The sequence below is a fragment of the Periophthalmus magnuspinnatus genome, chromosome 24 (assembly GCF_009829125.3).
Source record: "Periophthalmus magnuspinnatus isolate fPerMag1 chromosome 24, fPerMag1.2.pri, whole genome shotgun sequence".
NCBI lineage: Eukaryota > Metazoa > Chordata > Actinopteri > Gobiiformes > Gobiidae > Periophthalmus > Periophthalmus magnuspinnatus.
Genome location: NC_047149.1, coordinates 9974095 through 9997536, shown reverse-complemented (window position 1 = coordinate 9997536; position 23442 = coordinate 9974095). Strand labels below are relative to the sequence as shown.

General features: G+C 38.3%; 2 protein-coding genes across 2 annotated transcripts; one reads left to right on the top strand and one right to left on the bottom strand.

Annotated features, from left to right (window-relative positions):
• The first annotated feature begins 10 nt into the window (after positions 1 to 10).
• hadhaa (hydroxyacyl-CoA dehydrogenase trifunctional multienzyme complex subunit alpha a) lies at positions 11 to 9076 on the top strand. The gene is made up of 21 exons (XM_033990547.2): positions 11 to 134; positions 737 to 778; positions 1652 to 1722; positions 1841 to 1974; positions 3210 to 3348; positions 3420 to 3539; positions 3615 to 3717; positions 4082 to 4204; positions 4290 to 4408; positions 4519 to 4575; positions 4647 to 4756; positions 4828 to 4962; positions 5515 to 5686; positions 6260 to 6346; positions 6414 to 6554; positions 6636 to 6704; positions 6780 to 6893; positions 6970 to 7051; positions 7198 to 7312; positions 7631 to 7776; positions 8048 to 9076. The coding sequence occupies exons 1-21, from the start codon at positions 68 to 70 to the stop codon at positions 8191 to 8193; spliced, it is 2292 nt and encodes a 763-aa protein (XP_033846438.1). The 5' UTR covers positions 11 to 67; the 3' UTR covers positions 8194 to 9076.
• A 975-nt stretch (positions 9077 to 10051) lies between these two features.
• gareml (GRB2 associated, regulator of MAPK1-like) lies at positions 10052 to 22782 on the bottom strand. Its single transcript, XM_033991447.2, has 7 exons — positions 22508 to 22782; positions 19552 to 19692; positions 14910 to 15040; positions 13788 to 13953; positions 12311 to 13146; positions 11038 to 11207; positions 10052 to 10624 (listed from the first exon to the last, which is right to left on the bottom strand). The coding sequence occupies exons 1-7, from the start codon at positions 22617 to 22619 to the stop codon at positions 10084 to 10086; spliced, it is 2097 nt and encodes a 698-aa protein (XP_033847338.1). The 5' UTR covers positions 22620 to 22782; the 3' UTR covers positions 10052 to 10083.
• Positions 22783 to 23442: the final 660 nt, after the last annotated feature.

The window sequence follows — 23442 nt, the reverse complement described above, 5'->3', positions numbered from 1 at the left end:
ACACTCTTGCGCCCCCAACGGCCCGAACAAAATGTAGGTTGATCGTTTTGAGTTTCAAGACAAGACCATGGCATTTACTCGTGCAGCCGGTATTTTATCCAAATTTGTACCCAGCAGATGTCCTATATTTGCAAGTACGGAAAATGTATACTTATATTGTGTGATTGTTTCATTTAACGTTGTAATTTATTGTAGAATTTGGCATTTTCACTGTTTCATTCATACAGTCGAGATGCTGAACTTTCACCTATATTATTCTCCATAGTGCTGATTCACGGGATTGTACTTGAAATGCACTAGACATGTTTGGCAGAGACGTGATGTACTGTCAGATTATATATTTTCTAATAAAATGCAGTGACTTTATTTTAGTTGCTCTGTACCATTATAAGCTTCATTGACTGTGTAAATGAGTGCATCCTTGAACCCTTTGACCCCTATGACCTGTTAAACTGCAGTTCTTGTCATCACAATAAAATGTAACATCTGATGCAGGTTTAAATTCGGTCAGGATTGGTGAAAACAAAAAAAAAAAAAAAATTATGCTTTTTGTATCTATTATCTCTTCTTTTTTTTTTTTTAAATAGATTTTTATCAGTTCAGTAATACAGCAGTTATATGTGTGTAATTACTTTTTATTACCAATGCCAACTAGCCATTTGGATCAAGATCACTGTGTGTCTATCATGTACAGTTATATATGGGCTATAGTTCACTTGTCTGCTCTGTCTCTCAGGTCATGCAAGCAGAAGCCTCTCAATGTCCTCAGCCTTGGCAGGTAACACAACACAGTTTGCTTCCATTTTTTTATTATATTAATATGTTATCGGAATACATATTCAAGAAATCTTTACATTCAACTAGAGCTGGGTGACATGACAAGAATTATGATTTTGTTTCTCATTGATTGATCTAAATTTTTCATTTTATTTTTTTCTCTTCAAAAACAAATTAAAATGTGTTTCTGTACTGATTTCAAGAACATAAAGCATACTTTTAATCATTGCCATTTAACACAAAAATAGCCTGATTTCTTAAATAAAAACCATATCATTGAAGAATATACATAACTGAACTGATGTTGTCGCAATACTAAAATTTCAACCTTGATTTCAAAACTAAATAATAGACTTAATACTTGATACAAATTTTGAAACCAAAATGATTATTTTTTTAAAGGTTTTTTTAGACAGTATGGTAATTTTCAACACAAAACAATAGTATTTGTTCATTATACCATGCGATCTTACACTAGTTAATTTTCTGTATGAAAAGCGCTTTATAAATAAAGTTTGTTGTTGTTGTTGTTGTACTTCTGATACTCAAGATGAAATAGTTCAGGATACTTAAATGAGTAAATGAGTACCTAGTTTCAATACTAGTTTTAGTACTGATTAGTATCTGTTTTTCGATACATTTGATGATTAAAATTCAAATGAACCAGCCCTTCATTCAATCAATGATTTTAATTTTTGCAATATCAGTCAAATGCATATTTTCTTTCTTTCCATTCTCATTTCCTTTCTTATCACTTTTGTTATCTGTGTCAAAACCTCCAAACAACATACTGCCACTAACATAATGTAATTTTGTTGTTCATGTGCCTTTATATTGTTCATTCCTGATTTGTCCCTGTCCTGTCTGTATCCAGCCCGAACACATGTCAGCTATGAGCTCAAGGAAGATGTGGCAGTTATACGACTCAATGATCCCACGTCCAAGGTAGGAAGCATACATGCACGCGTCAAGAACATTCCCATTGGTGACACTGTCTGTTGACTGGCTGTCACGCTGTGGGTCCACCTTTCCCCGGATTAATCAGTATTTGTGTTTTGTGGAGGTGAACACCCTGTCAGTGCAGCTGCAGTCGGAGCTGACAGAGGTGATGGGAGAGATCTGGTCCAACGGAGCAGTGAAAAGTGCAGTCCTCATCTCCAGCAAACCAGGCTGCTTCATAGCTGGGGCAGACATCAAGTAGGATGTATTCAAAATTGTAATCAGTTTGGATTAGTAATAGTAGATGAGTGATGCACTGATTCAGCCTTTTCTGTTCCGATATCGATATTGACACTTTGGTTTTGAGGATCTGCTGATATCCGATATTAACCAATACTTAAAACACAGTTAGCTTAATACAAAATTAATAAATTGTGTGTAATTATTATTTATCCTGTAACTACTGAACAGCTTTGAAGCAATTGACGTTCAAACTTTGTGAGACGTTCTGAGCCAACATCAGCCTATAATACATCAAATTGAAGACCCAACCAGGACATTGTCTGAACCGATATCCAATCCAGCTAATTTTCCTGTATCAGCGCTGATATCCAGTACCAGTATCACATCCATGCATCTCTAGTGAAAACCTTTGGAGTAAATTATTTTCCAGGCTGCATGGTGATAAAGTGGTTAGATAAGCCACAGGTTCAGACAAATCAAACGAAATACCCTGATTTAACTAATTCACTGCATTCAGCTTCCGTTCAGTTTATAGATGATATCTTGAGGACTTTAGCCCATTCTTTTATCTAAGTGGTAATGTTGTAATTAGGACTGGGCACTAAAAATCAAATCTTGATCTCTTTCCTGTGACGTTATGATATTTAGGGTCATGTCATGTATTGGAGTTCAGTACTTATCTGTTCTATGTCCAAATACAGACAGTTTCCCCGCTCACTCCTCCTGTTTGTCAGACTTTTTCATGGACCGAGGAAGTGACAGGTGGATTTAGCTAAGCATAGGAAAGTGTGAACTGCCTGAAGGAGGCGATACCTTGGTTATCTTTTAAATAAACTGCTCAAAGATACTAAGTGTACATAACTTGTGATGAAATAAAATTTGTGATTTGGCTTCAAGAAATATCATATCATCCACCCCAGTTGTAATTTCCTGATTTAGTTTTAAATATTTTAATAACCAAGCCTATAAAAGTTGCTAAAGTTGTGAGCCCTCCTCTTGCAACTCACAGCAAAAATTGCTAATAAAAGTGATTTGGACATCAGTTTGTTCTTCTGTAGGTATAGTGATGTAGATATATCAACACACTGACTATACAAAATATAGTTACACTTTGAGTATATACTGTACTGGGGTATGGTGCATAATTTCTGATGTGTGTATCCAGCTATTTTATTATTATTTTTCAATCTTGTATATTTGCTTACTGGTGAATGCTGACTTGAAATGTTCTGTATACCTTGTCCCTGCAGCATGATTTCAGCCTGTAAAAGCAGCCAGGAAGTGACCCAGCTCTCACAGGAGGGGCAGAAGATGTTTGAGCAGATCGAGAAATCACCCATCCCCATTGTGGCTGCTATCAATGGATCCTGTCTGGGTGGAGGCCTAGAAGTAAGAAAAGGAGAAGAAAAAAAATTTAACACCATTGCCAAAAATGTTGTCCTTTATCTGTTTCTTTTCAGTTTGCTTTAGCCTGCCAGTACAGAGTTGCTACCAAGAGCCGTAAAACAATCTTGGGCACACCAGAAGTCATGCTGGGACTTTTGCCTGGAGCTGGTGGAACTCAAAGACTGCCTAAAATGGTCATTACATTTTAGCTATATTAATTAGTCATTTTCTGGCAAAAGTCTAAACTTTTTGTCACCTTGCGTGTCTAGGTGGGCCTTCCTGGAGCATTTGACATGATGTTGACAGGCAGAAACATCAGAGCAGATAAAGCAAAGAAGATGGGCTTAGTGCATCAGCTGGTTGATCCTTTAGGTAGGTACTAGCCGATCATAGAAACATGGTGTCTTATAAGAGTACATTTACAACACAGAAATCCAGACTACTGCAGCCAACCTTCAGTATAAAATCAATGTAATTAAAATAGATAAAAATGACTTACATAATCAAAAATATAGCTTTTTATTTAACACTTTATTTATGTATTTATTTTTGAGAACATTATATATGTTTCTTCTTATGCCTTTATTATTTTTGCAATCCATGTGAACCTCTCCACAATACAAAAAAATGAATTCTATAATTTGGATAATGAAACTAACAGTAAAGTAGACAGAATGAAAACAGTAAGTTATAACACAAAGCATTAGAGTTTTATGTTTGTATGCATTTTTCATAGGCCCTGGGGTGAAACCTGCTGAAGAAAGAACTATTGAATACCTGGAGGAAGTAGCTGTAGATCTGGCCAAAGGAATTGTCAACAAGAAGGTGCCCCTTACAAAAGAGAAGAGCCTTGTACAAAGTAAGAAAAAAACTAGTTCAAGTTTAAAGTACACAATAGAGATTTTTACTTGTATGTACGTTAATATTATGGTGTCATTATGCAGAATTGCAGGACACAGTCATGGGGCTTGGTCTAGTGCAAAACAAGATCTACAAAACTGTGAGTGAGAAGGTACAGAAACAAACAAAAGGGCTGTACCCCGCTCCTGCCAAAATCATTGAAGTAAGTGCAGCCTGTCTGAAAATATATACATTTTGTTTTTTGAAGATTTTCTGAATACCAGCAAAGAGTTAAAAAGTCAAAGATATAGTAGTAAGTTCTTTTGTTTACAGTGTGTCCAAGCAGGTATGGAGAAGGGCAGAGAGGCAGGTTATCAAACTGAATCTGAGGTAAATATCCATTTCCCTGCATTGTCTGTAAATATTTATGGAATTATACTTAATATTTTCCCAATACACAGAACTTTGGACAGTTGGCAATGACTCCAGAATCCCGGGCTCTGATTGGCCTATATCATGGTCAGGTGACTTGTAAGAAGAACAAATTTGGGAGTCCAGAGAAGGAAGTGAAGTGAGTGCTCAGCTGTTACGATTTTATGATTGTACATTTAAACATTTTGGTTCACATGTTTTGTATTTTAGAAAACTGGCCATACTGGGTGCGGGGCTGATGGGGGCAGGTATTGCACAGGTATCTATTGACAAAGGGTTAAACACCATCTTGAAGGACACCACAGCACAGGGCATCAGCAGAGGAGAGGAACAGGTCTACAAAGGGTAATAGTAATTTTTATTTATTATACCTGTCTGATGAATAATATTGCAGAGAATTATATATTATAATATAATATTCAATGCAGTGAAATAAAAACTGGTTGTATTAATAATTGGAGTGGGAAAGATGGCACACACAAAAAAGATCTATTAATTTTCTTAGCAAATAAAATGGCTTTCAATATTAATGTCCTGAGCATAAACAAGACAGACTTAACAACTGCCAGTTATTATAACTGAATCGCTAACTGATAAAAATTTGATTAGTTGTTCATCCCTATTGAAGAGTGAAATGGAGTATCTTAATTTGACTAGATTTTGAATAGTCAAAGAAAAAAAACACATAAATTAACAAAAGTATCTCGTCAAATCTTGTGAAAAGTTACTTAACTCAATTCAAGCTAATTAAAATTTCTAAGACATATCTCAAGCAGTTATTTAATGATTTGTGAAGATTATGGTGAAACAAAATTAGAATGTTCTTGTACATACTGCCATATAATCACCATCATCATTACAATTTAATAAGCCACATATGCATATGAATTTGTGCAGTCTGAACACTAAGGTGAAGAAGAAGGCTCTGACGTCCTTTGAGCGTGATGCCACTCTGTCTAACCTCTCTGCTCAGCTAGACTACTCCGGCTTCCACACGGTCGACATGGTGATCGAGGCTGTGTTTGAGGACCTCAGCATCAAGCACAAAGTCATCAGGGAAATAGAGGAGGTGAGGCATGTTCTGCAAAGTTACAGTGTCCAATGAACGCTATGATTGTTGGCAGAAGTATGGATTTTGCAGTTGGGTTATGATAAATATAGCAAGTATAATACAGATACTGTGTTCAGAGATACTGGGTTCATTACAATCTACAATTTGACAAACTATAATAATAAAATAAAGAAAATAAAATATATATTTTCAGATAGCATATGTATATTACTGTGTCATAGAGTTATCATCAATATTAGAAATGGTGTAAGACCACGTGCTAATATAAAAAAACAAAATAAATTAATTGTTTTGTGTTGAAAATTATATTCTATTGTATTAAAAGACTGCTTGGTACTTAATCAATTTCAATACCACAATGATAATAAAAATCATTTTCCTAAGTTTAAAAAAATTTCACTTCTCAAATTTAACACTTCTTAAGGATCATAGGCAATTGTTTATCATTTACAATAATATTCAAGCAAAAACCATTACAGATTCTAGATGCCATGCACACATAAGCCCAATTAAATAAGGCTTAGTACATATTGATGAAAATATTATTGTAAAATATTATTTTTCCTCTAGGTGATTCCTCCTCACTGTGTTTTTGCCTCAAACACTTCTGCTTTACCCATCAAGGACATCGCCGCTGCCAGCAAACGCCCAGAAAAGGTATGAGGAGCTAACTTATTCAATAAAGTATGTAACAAAAAAACCCAAAGCATTGTTTTGCTTCCAGGTGGTTGGTATGCACTATTTCTCTCCAGTGGACAAAATGCAGTTACTTGAAATCATCACCACACCACAAACATCAAAAGACACACTGGCTTCAGCTGTCAGTGTTGGCCTCAAACAAGGGAAGATTATTATTGTGGTTGGAGTAAGTACTTTTTGATTAATGATTTTTTTTTTTCATTTCTACCATAAATTTCTTCATTTTTACCACACACCTTATTATCAGGATGGCCCAGGATTTTACACTACTCGCTGTTTGGCTCCCATGCTAGCAGAGGCTGTACGAGTTCTTCAGGTATAACCATATATTTTGTACATTATTTGTCACTTTTGGTTATGACAGTGCCTATTTATTGAATTGATTTAAAAGGAGGGAACTGGACCGAAAAAGCTGGACACACTAACCACAAATTTTGGTTTCCCCGTGGGAGCTGCGACTTTGGCCGATGAAGTTGGAATTGATGTAGCAGCCCATGTGGCAGAGGTAAGGCTGAAGTTACAGTCATATTTGTAAGATGCCATGTTATTTATGTGAAAATATGTTCCTTTTCTGTTTGCAGGATCTTGGTAAAGCTTTTGGTTCTCGATTTGGAGGTGGAAACATAGAGGTGCTCAAGACAATGGTGGACAAAGGTTTTAAAGGCACGTTGCTTCTGTTTACAATTACATAAAAAATCTATCATTTTGGAAACTATTTGCAAAACTAAGCTGAGCTCTAACTGCTAGGCCATCTGGCAGCTTGGAAAATTCGAACTGGTCTTGACTCAAGTGCTATTTGTCAATTCTAGGTCGTAAATCTGGCAAAGGTTGTTTTGTCTATGGAAAGGGCAAAAAAGGGAAGACTGTGAATGCAGATGCTGAGAAAATTCTCCAACAATTCAAATTGTCTGCCCCAGCCACAGTGTAAGTTTGCTAGAAATCCTGGTTATACTGTATAATAACTACATCTTAATTAACCTTAAAATGTTAAAAATTAACAATTAAGAATGTATTAGGAATGATTCTGGCTGAGTACTTCATTCAGGGGTTTAGGGCTTGTTAATTAAGTAGTTTAGTAGTAGTAGCATGCTTAATTCATAATTTGTTCATTATGTGTTGACCCTTTACAAGACTAATTAGGTATAATTATTACAAAGTGTTACAGATTTACTATTATACCTTGTGGTTTCAGTTTCTTTCCTTGCATTTGCTTATCTTTTTCTGTGTTCCTTGTATCCGCAGATCCACAGATGCTGATATCCAGTACAGGCTGGTGTCTCGCTTTGTTAATGAAGCAGTGCTGTGCCTTCAGGAGGGGATCCTGACTAGCCCAGTAGAGGGCGACATTGGAGCAGTGTTCGGATTGGGTTTCCCTCCCTGTTTGGGTGGTAAGTTATACTCTTAAATACTGGGGCATCTGCATTTATACTTTTCCTCAGGGCATGTCATATAGTTGTGTTAAACTTATTACAGAATCAAGATAGCTATCACAATAGTTGGAATATAAACGCTAGAAATATTCACCCCATATTTAATTTTTTTTTTTTATTAAGTTATTATTATTGTATCTTTTGTTCAGGGACTGTGTATATAGTATTGTTTTAATTCATTTTTAATTAGTTTGTATTGTAGATTTATCTTTGATTCCCCTCTTCATAGGTCCGTTCAGGTATGTGGATTCGTTCGGGGCGGATAATCTTGTGCGTATCATGAGGAGATTTGAAGAAGTTTATGGAAACCAGTTCACACCCTGTCAGCTGCTCCTGGACCACGCCAAGGATCCCAGCATGAAGTTCCACCACTGATTCAAAAATGCTGAAATATGGACAAGTTAGTGAGAAGGGTCTGTGTTTTTGTTAGTGGAGAGCATAACTGTTTTGACATTTTTTTAATTTTGTAATTTTACAGTATTCTACAAAAATAGATCTCAGTCAAGCCAAATAGCATTTTCTTTAACAACTCCATAGTGATAGAATAAAGAATAACTGCCTTGTTTTTTTCCATTGGTGCAACCATAACTATTTTTCTGTTTCATAGGATTGTTTGAGTTTACATTAATATGCCGTTTTCATTAATGTATATTTTATTTCATGGCCAAGATAAATATAATTGTATATTGTCTTACTATTTTTTAGGCATATTACACTGACCAGCCTTACTCTTACTCTTTATTCTATAAGCAGTAAGTTTCAAGTTTCAAAGGAAGGAATACATGAGCTCAAGTATTGTAATAAGATTGTAACAACTTTCTATTTATTTTGGTATTTTTCTTTACTGATTTGCCATCTTGGTGGAGTACAAAAACTACTGGCATAAGTTATATTCAGGGATTTTGTCTATGTCATATCTATGTAAAAATATTGGGCTGTTGGACTGTATTTAATAATAGGGCTGTCATAGATTCCACAAATATTCATGGTATGCCGGCTTGTATGAAATGTGAAATCCGGTATAACGCCAGTGAAAGAGTCTGTGATGTTCTCCAAAAGTATTCCTCTTTATTGGACAGAAGTATTTTATCACATGCATCATTAGTAACACTACAGTTCTCTATCTGTACCATCTCTCCTGGGTCTATAAAGTGCAGGGCATGTTGCAGTGTTTCAATACTGTGCTTAGAAAACCTAAAAATTTTATTTTTAAAGCAACACAACATATCTATTAAAGGACTTACAATGTTTCTTAAAATCTTGAGTTGTAAATTTGATCATTCTTTCTGGTTACATGTTCTTAGCAGCAAACCTTACAATTGAAAGTAGTGACATGAATAAGAACGTTTAGCACTTCCCTTGTAATTATGGCCTAATGTACGAGTAACACTAATCTAAATCTGAGGTATAATTTGAAAATTATTACATATAACAAATATATAGACATAAATTTCATATCCACCAAATAGGCATTAGTCTAGTTTTTTGTCTGACTCATTAAGTTTTATTAAATAATTAGCTTACTTAACCTACTTTTCTTGTTTTTCCATGTACCTGGCAAATAACATAATTGGATAATACATAGGATGAGACCCTCATAAATACAAATGCTTCACATTGTCAGCTTAGTGGTAAATTCAAACGAGTCCTTGCAGCCTGAATCTCTCTTACATTCACTTTTGGGTCATTTGAATTGTGGAAAAAACAGCTTTGTAAACTAGTCTTGCTTTGAGGAACCTTCAGACACAGCACTTTGTTCTGAAAATGAAATATTATATTTGATCACTTTGCAGTCAGGCCACCAGGGGGTGGAGTTTCAGTCACTGGGCTCAGCGCTGCTTCACATTGAAGGCACATTATGGCTCTGGGGCCAGCAGGCACATGAGGCTCAGTGTTTCTGAGGATTTCTGCTTTCAAAGCTGCATACTATAGAACGTACTGTTTGGATTTGTACCTACGTGTCTACATTATTCAAGTTCCCATATTTTGCTTTTTTCTGGCTTGGGGAGTTATTACATTATAACAGACCGGATTATGTCTGTCACCCTCTATATGGGTGTGCGAAATGGATACAGCATGAAATAGATTTTTTGTACTGATTTTAGCAATATATTTCAATATAATAAATAATAATTCAATATAGTAATTCAATATAGCAATATAATGGGAGCTTGACCATCAGACAGTGCAGCAGTACGGCGCAGCAGTATGGCACAGTAGTACACCGCAGTAGTATGTAGGTTTGAAGGCCCTGTCTGCCTGGGCTCAGATCTTGGGTCTCCAGCCCTGGATAAACTGTATGATTTTAGTGACGTGTAGACGGCTCAGGTGGAAGTCATGTGACAGGATGTCCTCTGTCAGCTGCACCAGGAGCCGCCCGTCGATCCTCTCTCTCTGAAACACCGCCACTGCTGCCTCGGATAGGCCAATGAAGCGCAGACAGGCAGACACTTCCTCCAGTGAGAGTGCAGAAAGGTCCTGAGGTGGGCTCCAGGTCCCACCACCCTCTGCCCCCCTGGTCGACTCTGAGGGCGGGCTGGGCTCTGGGGAGGGGCAGGGCGACTGACGGTTAAAGGGGTTCAGTGCCCCGAAGGGAGCAAAGCGACTCTGAGGGGGAGGCGGTCTTAGACGGGGCCCAGAGAACGTCTCTGCCCATGGCTCGGCCCACGTTGCTTGCGCTGGCTGTGGATTGGCTGTGCTATCTGTGGGTGGAGCAGGTGTTGGTTCAGGACTGGTGGGGTTTGGAGCAGGACAGTCTCCCCAAGAGCAGGGGTAACAGTACAGGGAAGAATCCGGGGACGGGCAGCTGAAACACAAACATTCATACATGAACTGAATCAAAATAGCTATTTAAACAGTCAAAACAATAACACATCAGTCTTATAAAGTGCTTTTCCAGATGGTCAAAGTCACTTTACTATTTGTTACATTAGTCATTCATTATGTACTCAGAGGTGGAAGCAAGACTGCTATCGGCGCCTTCGACCACCACCAACTCTCACACGCACACACTACATTCATACTAAGCAATGTGGGTGAAGTGTCTTGCCTAAGGACACAATGGCAGTTGTTGCCACTGGTGCCCCAGTGTGGCACCTGATATCCCCAGGCCCAGCCCTGCTTAGCTTCAAGTTTGGTCACAACATAGAGGTCTGGCAACAACAGAAAACAAGTCTCTGTGATGTCCTATTAGTCATATTATGATTTTTTTTATGATACCTTTCTTGTAGTCCAGAGGAGTAGAAGGACAAGTTTGGCCTTGGAGATGTGGAGTTTTTGGGGAAGCGTGGGGGAACCGGTGGACTCGGGGCAGGACTGGATATGGACCCTCCTTTAGAACAACGAGGAGGGACAGGAGGAGCTATCAGGTAGCGACACTCCTCTCTGACCTAGAGGCAAAAGACACATACATTTACATAGTACAGTTTGTATCTTTGTTTTGAACTTGATGACCCATCAAGCAGACAGCTAAATGTAAGGGAATAAGAGGAGAGGTGGCAGGGTATAATTGGGTTGCAGTGGATCACTGACATCAACTCCCACAGTGCACTTGATGAGGGAGCACAAATGACTGTGCTCAGATGTCCAAAGAAATCTATGCTCTGTTAAGTCTGCCTTGCTCTTAGAAATAAAGTCACATACTACTAAACTGAGAAATATATTGTGAAAAGATTTGAAACTAAATGAAACTTAAAGATGCAGTGAGTAACTTCTTAGCATGAGGGTACACCGCCTGCTAATTGCTATGGAAATGTTATTGCTTTGCCTGGAATGATTCACAGTATGTCATTAAACTTATCTAGATCTATTTCCATTTTCTGGGCGACAAGCTGGCTACCAGATCTAATTACAGGTCAGATCTGTGGAAAGATTATGGCACTTACAGTAAAAATGTATGTGTTTATAAGGTATTTTTGATCAATAAAAAACTTGTAATTGAAAAAATGCAAGATAGAGAAATTTTATCCCATACTTTGGAACATTCTCACCCAAGCATTAACATCTTCATGGAGACAAGCTGATGGTGTGCCTCCTCCAGAAATGTTGCACAGTGCAACTTTAAATTAATAAAAGTTCTTAGCATTTAATTGGTTTGTTTTTTCCTTAAAATTCAAAGTTTTGTGGAGTTACTAAAGTTACATAATTTATTTTTATAATACACTTGATACTCGCAAAATAATTACATATTTATATTTATCCTTTACTTTTCATTGAGTAATAATGTCTTGAGGATCCTACTATATTTAGCGACAACCGAAATAGCCTTCCCTCTATGTCACTAGAGCTACATTTAACTAGGATGTATTCACATCACATAAGCATTAGCCAGTGCATGGCCTTTCCAGGAAGTGTGAGAGTGTGTGTGTGTGTGTGTGTGTGTGGTCCGGGAGGTTAAAAGCTATAATGTATGAATAATTCAGATCAGCGTCTTGACTTTTAGAGGCCGGATACCGCCCTGGACTGAGCCATAGGAGGAGACAGGACCACTCACCGCATCTGATTTGGGAGGTACAGGTGGCGGGGTGGACACTCTGGTTACAACAGTACCCAGTGACCCATCCATAGAGGAGGACGAGTGAATCGAAATAATATTAGGCTCCTTCCCCAAACTCTCTGTGTTCTGATTGGTCCAGAGTTCTTCATACGGAATTTCCTCATTGGTCCGCATGTCTGTGTCTGTCCACTCAGGAGTCATGTATTCCCTTTCCTCACCTGGCCCCTCCCCCACAGAGTCCCTGCAGCGCTGTGATAGGCCGTCGGAGACCCCACCCACATAGCCGCACATGGATAAGCGTTGTAGGGCAGGAGCGAGCGTGTCCTGTCCCACACACACCCGGGAACGTCGCGGGCTAGTGCACTCCTCCGTCATACACTCCAGCTCCGGCCGGGTCTCCCTGACAGCCCGGGAATACGCATCTGGGTCAAATGTGTGCCGTAAAAGTAGGCTCTCCAGCGCCGCCGTGTGGACAGATGCCTCTGCTACGTTAAATCTAGGCATACACCGCAGTAACAGGAAGTGGGACGGAGATACTTCCTGTCTGCGGAGGACCAAGCACAGTACCACAGTCTTGCTAACGATGTTGAGTAGCTTGTAGCGGTGGCCCTCTCTCACTGCGTGCCGGTCGTAAGGGTTCCGGGGCGGGCGAGTGGGCACAGAGACGTTGACAGGGAGGCGGACCCGCTCTATGATGCTCCGCACAGTGTGTTCTCCTCCCAGCATGCCTTGCTCCAGAGGGGAACGTGTGCAAAAGCGCCCTCGACAGGCGAAGGGCAGGCTCACACTCTGGTTGGTGCGGTGATTCATGCAGACCAGGCAGGGAGTTTTACCTGGGAAGAAAGAAATGGGATTACTTTCCTTTTATTGTTACACAAACTTAGGCTTCTTATAACACCAAGGCTAAGAAAACTTACAGTGGTTTGCCTGAGGTTTGCAGATCTACAATAAATTGCTATTTGCATGTTGACTATGTATGTTTACATACAAGTCTATGTCCACATAATTATATTTAAAATATTTGTTTACCTGTATGTTGCAACCTGGTGGTGAAGTAGCCAATGGGGGTGAAGTATACATGAATGTATAGCATTTTAAAATATATATTAGAATATAACAAATAAATTAAGAGTGCACTATGTAGCTTTCTGGTGGAGGGTCAGCCACCTGCTTGTCTTCATGGAGATATGATATAATGATGATATATGATATCACACCATGAATTGGAAGGTGTGCAATAAGTAAGCAATAAAAATCTGTAATGTAAGATAGATAACTTTGATGCCATACTGTGGAACATTCGAGGCAAACAAAATGGAGACAAGCAGGTGACAGAAAAGTAACGTAGTGCCTCTTTAATAATGTCCAGATGTTAAATAATTGGGATGTTTAGTTTGCTGAAATGAAACAGCCTATGTTATAAGCCCATTGAGCCATTAAACAGCGGGGTTGGGGTGACCTTGGCTGTACTCACTCCTTGGAGTCTTTCCCAGGCGTCTCAGCAGTGCACTCAGGCCTGTCTTGTCCTTGGAGGGTGTGGCACACAGAAGCTCCGCCTTCCCCATGAGTGACAGCTCGTCTCCGGCCTGCAGGCTGAAGCTGTACTGCTCACTTTCGTCACTGAACTCCTCAGACACAACCTGAAATGTAAATATTCGATTTGTGTTAGAAAACAGTCCATGCGTGAATGTAAATGTGTCCAAGACAAATTATGTTGGATACTAATTTGGAGTGAAGGGGCAAGTCTTGGATGGTGTATATCTGGGTAGCCCACATCCAAGAACGAGTTCTCATTGGACTAATATGTACAATAAGCACTAATATGATGTTAAGTACAATGTTACCCACTAAATGTATCTCATATATAGATTTAATATTTGTTGGTGCTATAGACTAATTTCAAGATTAACTTAAATGTGCACTTTGTAACTTTTGGGTAGTGTTATCTTCATGAAGATGTCATTGCGTTGCTTGGGATGTTCCACAGTATCGCATTGAACCATATATATATATATATATATATATATATATATATATATATATATATATATATATATATATATATATATATATATATATATATATATATATATATATATATATATATATATATATATATATATATATATATATATATATATATATATATATATACATATATACGGTATATAGTCAATGCACTGAACCCGTCTATTTTGTATTTTTATTCAATTACAGGTGTCTTTAATACTAAAAACTACATTTAAAAACATCATGAAAGTACAAGCCACCTATCTGGTCTGAAACTTGGCCTATTTGCATCACCTACTTGTCTCCATGGAGATAGATATGTTAAATGGTATGCTGTGGAACATTCTAGGCAAAGCAATAATACAATAACAACAACAACAACAACAACCACAATTTGAACCCACAGAAAGGTCACAAGATGAATCCTTAGCCAAAAATAAAGTAGTTTAAGTCACATTGTATATTAAAATAAAGTCAATTGAAAGTATGTACATTTGATCCATGTTATATTTTGGTTAGTGATTTCTCTCTCTCCTTTTAGGTGCATATTTTGTCTTTGTGTAATATCTTAAAGAGACCTTGTTACCTTGACGCTGAATGTGATGGGTTCCATGACAAAGACTCGGTCGGGGAAGGCTCCAGCCACTTCCTCCACACTAGAGAAGTATTGCACCGGGTCTCTCACATCACGGTCCTCATCCAGCAGCTTGAACTTCCCTGGGTAAACAGTATACAAGTTTATGTACAGGACCCAGTACTGACATAAAAAGAATATAAAGAATATATATACAGTCTATGCACATGACCAAAAAGACTGTGAAAAGTGGTTAGAATGTGTTTGTTTCTATGTTGATGTTATGTGGATTTAAAACGGGAAATAAAATTGTATATTCTGGGGATTTTTTTTAAGACTGTGGGAGGCAAGTACAGTATGTAACTTTCTGGAGTTGGCACGTCACCTGCATGATTCCATGGCATCATTCTCCATAGAGATAGACAAGTTTTATGCCATAGTGTGGAAGATTATTTCCATGGCGACAAGAAGGAAGAGGCCAGAGTCAGTGCAATAAACAGAACCAAAATGAAAAAACAAAACAAAAACAAAACCATGCTTTTATTTTATCTAATTAGCCTGGATAAGAACCTAGGTGTCTCAATCCCAACACATTGTCATGTACTAATAAAATCCCCAAAATGTCTTTAATTTAGCTCATCTTTATCATTTGATCCTTCCACAAGCATTGTGATCCTAACCAGATCACATTTCCCCCTCAATTTCAGGACTACATGTACTGTAATTATTCAGTCATACAGTTGCCTTCTCTCACACAAGTTTCTGTTTTAACCAGGCTTGGGACCATAACAAAAACAGGACTTTTATGACCTATTACAAACAGCCTAATTAACATGAAAAATGCAGAGGAATAAATTCAAAAGCAACAGAAGAGCAAAACTACACTCAAGTTAAGAGGTTAATTCTGGTGCAAAGCCATCGGAACAGGGGGGGACACAAAGACACCTCCGTAACCTCTGACCTGGCACCAGCTCCCGGCCAATCAGCAACCAGTGGGGTCGCTATGGTAACCTATAAAGGAGCCCATTCTCAGGCAGAGCAGAGACACGTATCCATGGAGACCCTCACACACACACAACGCTCTCCGCTTCACCCCATCCGTAAATGTTTCACTTGACCACCAGAGTTACAGAAGCAAGAAAACATTGACCATAGCTGCTTTGGTTATGGCTCTTGACTGACTTACAGGCCAACAGTATAACAAAGTTCAAAATGCATAATAATCCTACAGGAAATGTATTATTGCAGAGTCCAGTCTAATTAATCTATGCCACAAAAACATCATCTTAAACTTATTTGCATATTATTACCCGTATATCCTTCACTTTTCTACAATGACAGCTAAAAAGCACCATTAAAAACTCAAGTACAAAGTATTGCTAGTAGTATTCATACTAATATTAGTCATTGTCCTATGTTCTAAGGCTCACTGATTGAAGTTCACACATGCAATTAACTGAAACTATTTCTACATCATTTTATAGTATTTACTGTGATTAGTCTTCTTTGCACTAGCCAACCACGTTTTATGGTGAAGGTGGACAACATAGTCCAACTGTCAGTACTATTTTGTATGTCATTTTGGAAATATCCTAAATTTGAATATTGGCTATGTTGTTTATAATAAGGAGAAAAAAAATGCAAAAAGAGCTGATTAAAAATAAAAATGGAACAAACAAATCTCACACAGGGTTTTAACATTTTAAAGCATTCTTTTCAAATCAATTGCCAAACAAACTACCATATATACTAGATATACATTTTTGTCAATATCGCTAATATTTATCTGCCATATAAATGTCACACAGACTGATTGTTTATACTGGTCTCTATCATTAAGTATAACTTCTTCTTCTCCTTATTCATTTGAAGTTTCCATGTCATATTAGTCATGTTTTGTTTTTATTTTTAATCCCAAATGTCCTTCCAGCTCCAACCAACATGTCTCTGAAGTGCAATTTGTGGACACTGCATTCAACTCTTGGTATTCATTGGTATTTTGTTTACCTCCCAAAGTCACAGTGACCACAGGAGAGGGTTTCTGTCTGGAAGGATAAGCTGAATACCAAACTCCACAGTCAGTCACTCAGTCCTCCCCATGTCTTTATACTGTGTCCACAACCCCCTCCACCTCCTTGAATGGAAGCTAGCACCTATTTGACAATACGAGGAGTACCTTCTGCTTTTACAAAATGGAAGATGTAGGAGGCAGAGATATACACAAAAGCATCCCACAACATAAACAGTTTAAGAATACAGTAAAGTGCTTGTATGTGCTTTATATTTAAGTTGAGTTTATCATTCATTATGCACACTATATATTTAAATTTTGGGTGGATGATATGCCAAAAAAAAAAAAAAAAAAAAAAGGTTTTCTCAAGGCCATAACATAGCATCTTTATATCACCTTGAAGAGGTAACTAAAATCATTTGCTTCTTTTGAAAGTGCATACTTCATTGTAATTAGTTAAATTCACTTATCACTCACTCAGAGTCTAGCTGAGGTTGACCAATAGAAGGTGTGGATGGGAAAAAGTGTCTATGCTGATTTTACCAACAGAGCAGTTCATCACAGAAATGAGATTACGATTTGATTTCACCATATTGTCCATCCCCAATTAAAATGGGCAACATATTAATGAGCCGATGTAATGATGCCACGTGTTCTTCAAATATATGTGGTGGTAATGGCTGCATCAAATGGCTAAGGTTGACGGTTCAAATACTACTCAGCCCATTTCTACTATCATTATGGTTTTGGGCATAATATAACTCAACAAATTCTCCTCCTTTCTCCTCTTTTGAACTCATGCTCAAGGATGTGGGTATAGGAGAGAGAGAGAGAGAGAGAGAGAGAGAGAGAGAGAGAGAGAGAGAGAGAGAGAGAGAGAGAGAGAGAGAGAGAGAGAGAGAGAGAGAGAGAGAGAGAGAGAAGCATCCTGTGGTTAGTCCTGAGGGAAAACCTACAGCCCGTTACTGTGTCTGCATAAGTTTATTTAGACTTCCTGTATGAAGTCATCACAGACATGAGCTCATCCGCACTCTCACTCATTCAACAGAAAAGAACATGATTACACTTTAAAGGTGCAGCAAGTAAAGTTTTGAGTAGTCTCCATGGTGACAAGGTGACAGTAACACGCTCACAGTAAGAAAGCATGGTTTTATATAGCAATAACAACACCTGCAACTGAATAATATGGACGTTTTTGCCATACAGTGGAATATTCCAGTCAATGCAGCAATATCTCCACGGTGAAAAGTTTCTGACTCCCCATCACAAAAGTGTCATCGAGCACATTTAATATAGAGAGAGAGCAAAAGGTCAAAGTAAAATGTAATTGCACGGTTAGCATAAGAGCAAGTTTCAAACGGGATGATCACAAATGAATGCATCAGTCATATGTTTACCACTGAAAGACATGTTTTATTAGTTTTCAATCAGACAAATTAAAATCAATCGATAGGAGAAAGAAAGGGTGACTCATTTTTTGTCATATCGCCCAGAACTCATCAAAAGCAGCTTCACTTTCCAATAATAGACTGTTCACTTAATAGGAATTACATCACCCTGTTACAACTGTGTATTCATGACCTTCCCTCCTCCTCACGATCCCATCATCGTTATTAAACACTTCCTGTAGCAAACACCTAAAAGGACCGCGGTGACGTGTGCCCTGTGTTTGTGTTTGGAGCCCGGCAGTGACATCACCAGTGCTCCATCAGAGGAGGAAGAGCCGCATTAAGATCCAGTTACACTCGCTGTCATAATAATAGGACACAGCCTGAACATTTGGAACAATGGGATGAGCCCCGGTGAGGTCATCCACACATACACACACACACACAGACTCATTCAGGAAGAAGACAGGGGCAGTCAATGAGCTGAGCCACAGAAGGTCAGCAGTAATACAGGAGAAAAGGATGAATGAATGAAAGAGAGACAGAGAGAGAGGCAGCGTGTGTGTGAATGGATTTAGATGGATGTGAGCTGAGAGAATATAATAGGGAAAACATACTGTGCTCAACATAATAACAACACTTTTAAAAGTGTGCAGCTACTTCATGTGTTGGAGGGCCAATCACTGGCTTGTCACATACTGCTTTGCCTGGAATGTTTTGCATTATGGCATTTAACTGCTATAGCTTGTATTCTTTTCAATGACAGGTGTTATTGTTCACATGCAAAACATAAATTCTTTCTGTGAGTTGGGTTACCTCTCCACAGATCTGCATTTATTGTCCTACTGGCCTAGTCCACTGCTTGTCTCTATAGAAATATATCTGTTAAATATTATTTATAACGCTTTCCCAGAAAGTTTACATTTAACATGATAGAAGCAAAAACAACAAAGAAATAAGCAAAACATGATAGAAGCAAAAACAGCAAAGAAATAAATTTTGTTTTAAAAGTTTGTTCAGTTGGTCAGTACAATAAGTTTCAACATCCGGGTAAAAAATTGGTGTTTTAATTGAACTTGATGTTCTTTGTAAAAGTGTGAGCCAACTTGTAAGGAACATTAGTCTATGTTTCCACTGGGCAAAAATATATAATAAAATATATATAAATGCAATTTATCCATTTCATAGGAACTAAATATCCCCAAAATAATCCCAAAAAAGAGCCCGACTCCTCATGAGCAAAGACATGCCTCACCCTGGTACTGGAGGGGTATGTCGATCTTGGGTCCAATGACATAGTGTCCCTCCTCCAGGCTGTGGGCGGTTACTGTGGTCCACTGTCGACAGGAGTGAAGAAGAACCAGGTCCTCCTCTGCTAGGCCCTCCACACATTCACCTATCAATACAGGACAACAAACCAAAGCAAGATTATTATTATAACATTGTGGTTTTCAAGCTGTGGAGTGGGGACAATTGGTGGAACATTATTTACTTTGCACAAACTTCTATTAACAATGGAAAAAATAGACATATAAGACCTTATATTAACTGTTCTTCAACAAGATTCACATACCTATATGAAAACACGAAGTGTAAAATGGCCCATATGAAACCAAGATCACACAGTACAGTAATAACAAGGCAATAGTATGGAAATAGCAAGGTACCTGGAATAACAAGGGATATTTAATTCATTTAGCAGTCCCACATATTACCAAGTAAATAATAAACATGTTTTCCAGTAATTTACACTAAGATGTCTAACAGATGTGTCCTGTTTCAGTCACTAACTAATATGTTATTAAAATAAAAACTGTTTTAACTATCATCCTATTTTCACACTTCCTTGGAAAAAGCAAGTAATAACATTAGCAATAATTAGTGGGTTGTGTATTAACAACAATGTTAAATTTATATCTTGGGTATTTTAGGCTAACAATGTTAATATTATCATTCTCTTTTATTGGCATATTTGGTGGATAGGCTACTTGCTCTTTTGCTGTTCAAATGTTTATTTAGTGCTTTAGTTTTGTTAGAGAGTTTATTGTCTAGTATATGCGCTGCTTTTTGATTAGGCTCCCTCAGTAAAGCCTTCAGACCTGGTTTAGCCCTGACAGACTCTCCTTATGACTTGGTGGTGACACTTAATTGAGAGAAGTTACAAAGGATCTTAAGAAACATCAACATAGATTAACAGTTCAGTGTCTGTAATTAGCCCCATCTGTGACATTTGACCAACCCTATACTCATCAGGACTTTTGTAGGATCTGGCAACCCACTATTACACTGCCCCCATGCACAGAGCTCAGCCAGGCCATCACATATAGTGGCAGCAGCAGCATTGATTTATGCTGAGAGCACAATGCTACATCAATGGCAAACCGACTCACATCCACACACAGTTCAAGGCAAGCCAATTTGACTTGTGTAGAAGTGATAGATTAATAAATGTACGTTCCATACAATTCACTCTGTAATTGGACGCAAGTACACAATCTGTCCACTGGGTGTTCAGTTGCATCTGTAAAAAGTACATTTGAAAGTTGAATTCAATGAGTATTGTTTCAGAATAATCTTATACAGTAGGTCTATGAGATAAATTGTCATCCAGATACTACTCAGGTACCACCATTGACTGTATATAGACAGCTGTTGGATGTAACACAATAAGTAAGTCACTCTTCACATATGGAAGAACAAAGTTTAGATTAATGTGTGTACAAGCTAGTGGGCATATTAGGGTATTACAGTTCTAAAGTAACTGAACTTGTACATGAGAAAAAAACATACAAAAACAAATTGTGGGTGATTTTTTTTCAGTAGTACTTTGACAGTCTCAGATTTGCAGATAGTGAACAATAATTGGTTAAATACATAATTCCAATAAATAGTCGTTATAAAACAACCAGTGTACAAATATGCAAAAAATACTTTTATAAATTTAATTTAATCAACAAGTGCACATCACAAATGTGCTTTAGACCACTCTACAATGAGGAGTATTATGTTTTACAACCACAAGGGAAAAGTGTAATTTGTTTAAGTGAGAGAGGTTAAGTCAGTCACAATGTGCCTTTTGTTACCCAATTTATTAAACTGTTAGCCGTTTTTTATAATTTCTTGGAAAATAATTTGATACTGCGTAGGCAGGGAATTTTTCTCCGCTTTCTATTAACAGGCCCTTTGCTCCAGGTCTCACGCACGTCAAAGGACCGCGCAGATTACAGAATAAAACGCTGTGGCTAGAAGTAGTTAATGTCCAATGTCTATAGAGCCTTTTGTCAATAGCTAACCTGCTCCTGGTCGGCTGCCTTCCCAAACATCACAGATGTGAGCAGTGGAGTTAATCAACACTCTTCCTCTAAAGCCCACGCGCAAACACAAACTACTTGGTGCGTAATTTGGTGGACATGGCACGGGGGCGCGCATTTGTGCACAGTGTCAAAGTTTGGTGAACCGGGTTTTTCCCTCGCTCCTTTTTAGTATTCCCCACATTCACCGACAGATTACGATATTTGCATATGAAAAGGAACGGAGCAGCACTCGAGTAGCACAACAGACACTTTGTGGTGCACCGGACACTTTTGGCTGTGACTGACGGGAATCGCGCACAACTGCACCAAATGTGACTGCTTTGGTGAACATGTAGGCAAATAACCGGACAATTATTATAAAAATGTACGGGAAGAATCTATACATTTTAACTACAATCCATTCAGTCCAACATTCAGTCAATACTTTAGATTTAGACAGAAAATAGAGATGTAAATTTCAAAATAAATGATATGCATTATGGTCAAATGATCAGTTGGTCACTACAACAGCTGCTTAAAATATTCCAAATGTGTGTATTTCTAATATAATGTTGGTAAGTGTAACATAAAATTGCTGTGTTAAGACCCTGGTATATTCACTCTTAACTCAATATGGTCTTTACAGATTGTACACAGGAAGTCAAATATCATGATTCATAGGCTATTTGACAATTAAAACGGTAAGAAGACAACAGTAGCGTTAAAGGTAGATTATAATTAGATTAAAATAGCCTACTAAATGTGAGGTGCAATTTCTAGGCTGATAAGTTTGCTATAATATGCCGTGTAGCAGTCAGGGAATTAAATTGGAAGTTATCAGAAAACATGTGAGCTAAAACTTGCTTGCTCTTGTCTGCAGTTTGCACTAGCGCCTGACTAACAGTCTAAGTGCCTTACCGTGCGCCAGGCGGACCAGAGTGGGCAGGCGGAACTTGCTGACCACCGCGTCCAGAGGCAGCGCCAAGGGGCTCCAAGTGATCTCCGACAGGCTCGCGGACAACTTCTCCATCCTTCCGGGTCATCACGCATCCGGGCGGCACAACGTGGATGGTGAGGTTGGAAGAAGAGGTGAACAAGAGAGTGGTATGGATGAGGGGGGTGGTGGCGGTGGTATAATGGCAAAGAGTTTCGCCATGTTTGAACGCGCGGAGAGGGAGCGAGCGCAGAGCGAGTCGGTGCGCTCCAGCGAGCAGCGGCGGACGGGGAGTGGGAGGGAACACACATGCCCGGTCTGTCATCTGCCTCCCCACCCTTGCGGTACACGTGAATGGCAAAGTCAAGGCAATTACTTTGAAATGCACTCGAAGAGATCCGACCTCTAAGGCTCAGATTAGAAGTTATAAATCACAACATCTTGCAAAATTATGAGCATCTGAAATTGGAGCAGGTGCAGTCCCTAAATAGTTATTTTCTCAACTCAATGTACTTGATTAGGTCTTCTATTAATATTACTTTAATATCGGTTTTGTGTATGTTCTTGGTTCATGATAGTTGTGTGTGAAGTTAGATGTAATGTTGGATCGTATATTATTATGTGGAGTAATGCAGGAGACCACGCATCTACCAATCGCCAAGTATGGTCAGGTGTTTATTTAATCCAGCTGGTTAAAATGTAAACCTGGAAAGTTTCATTTATAAATAGCTCACTTGGTCTTCTTTACAACCTGTGTCGTAGAAACTTATGAGCAAACCTTAAATACTGTAACTCGATTACTTATCAGCTATTGACTATTAGTGAGCATACATTTAAAGCAGTAAATAACTCCAGAACAACGACCATTTTAAATATCAACTTTATTGGTTCCATATTAACAAAATTAACACAAATCTGG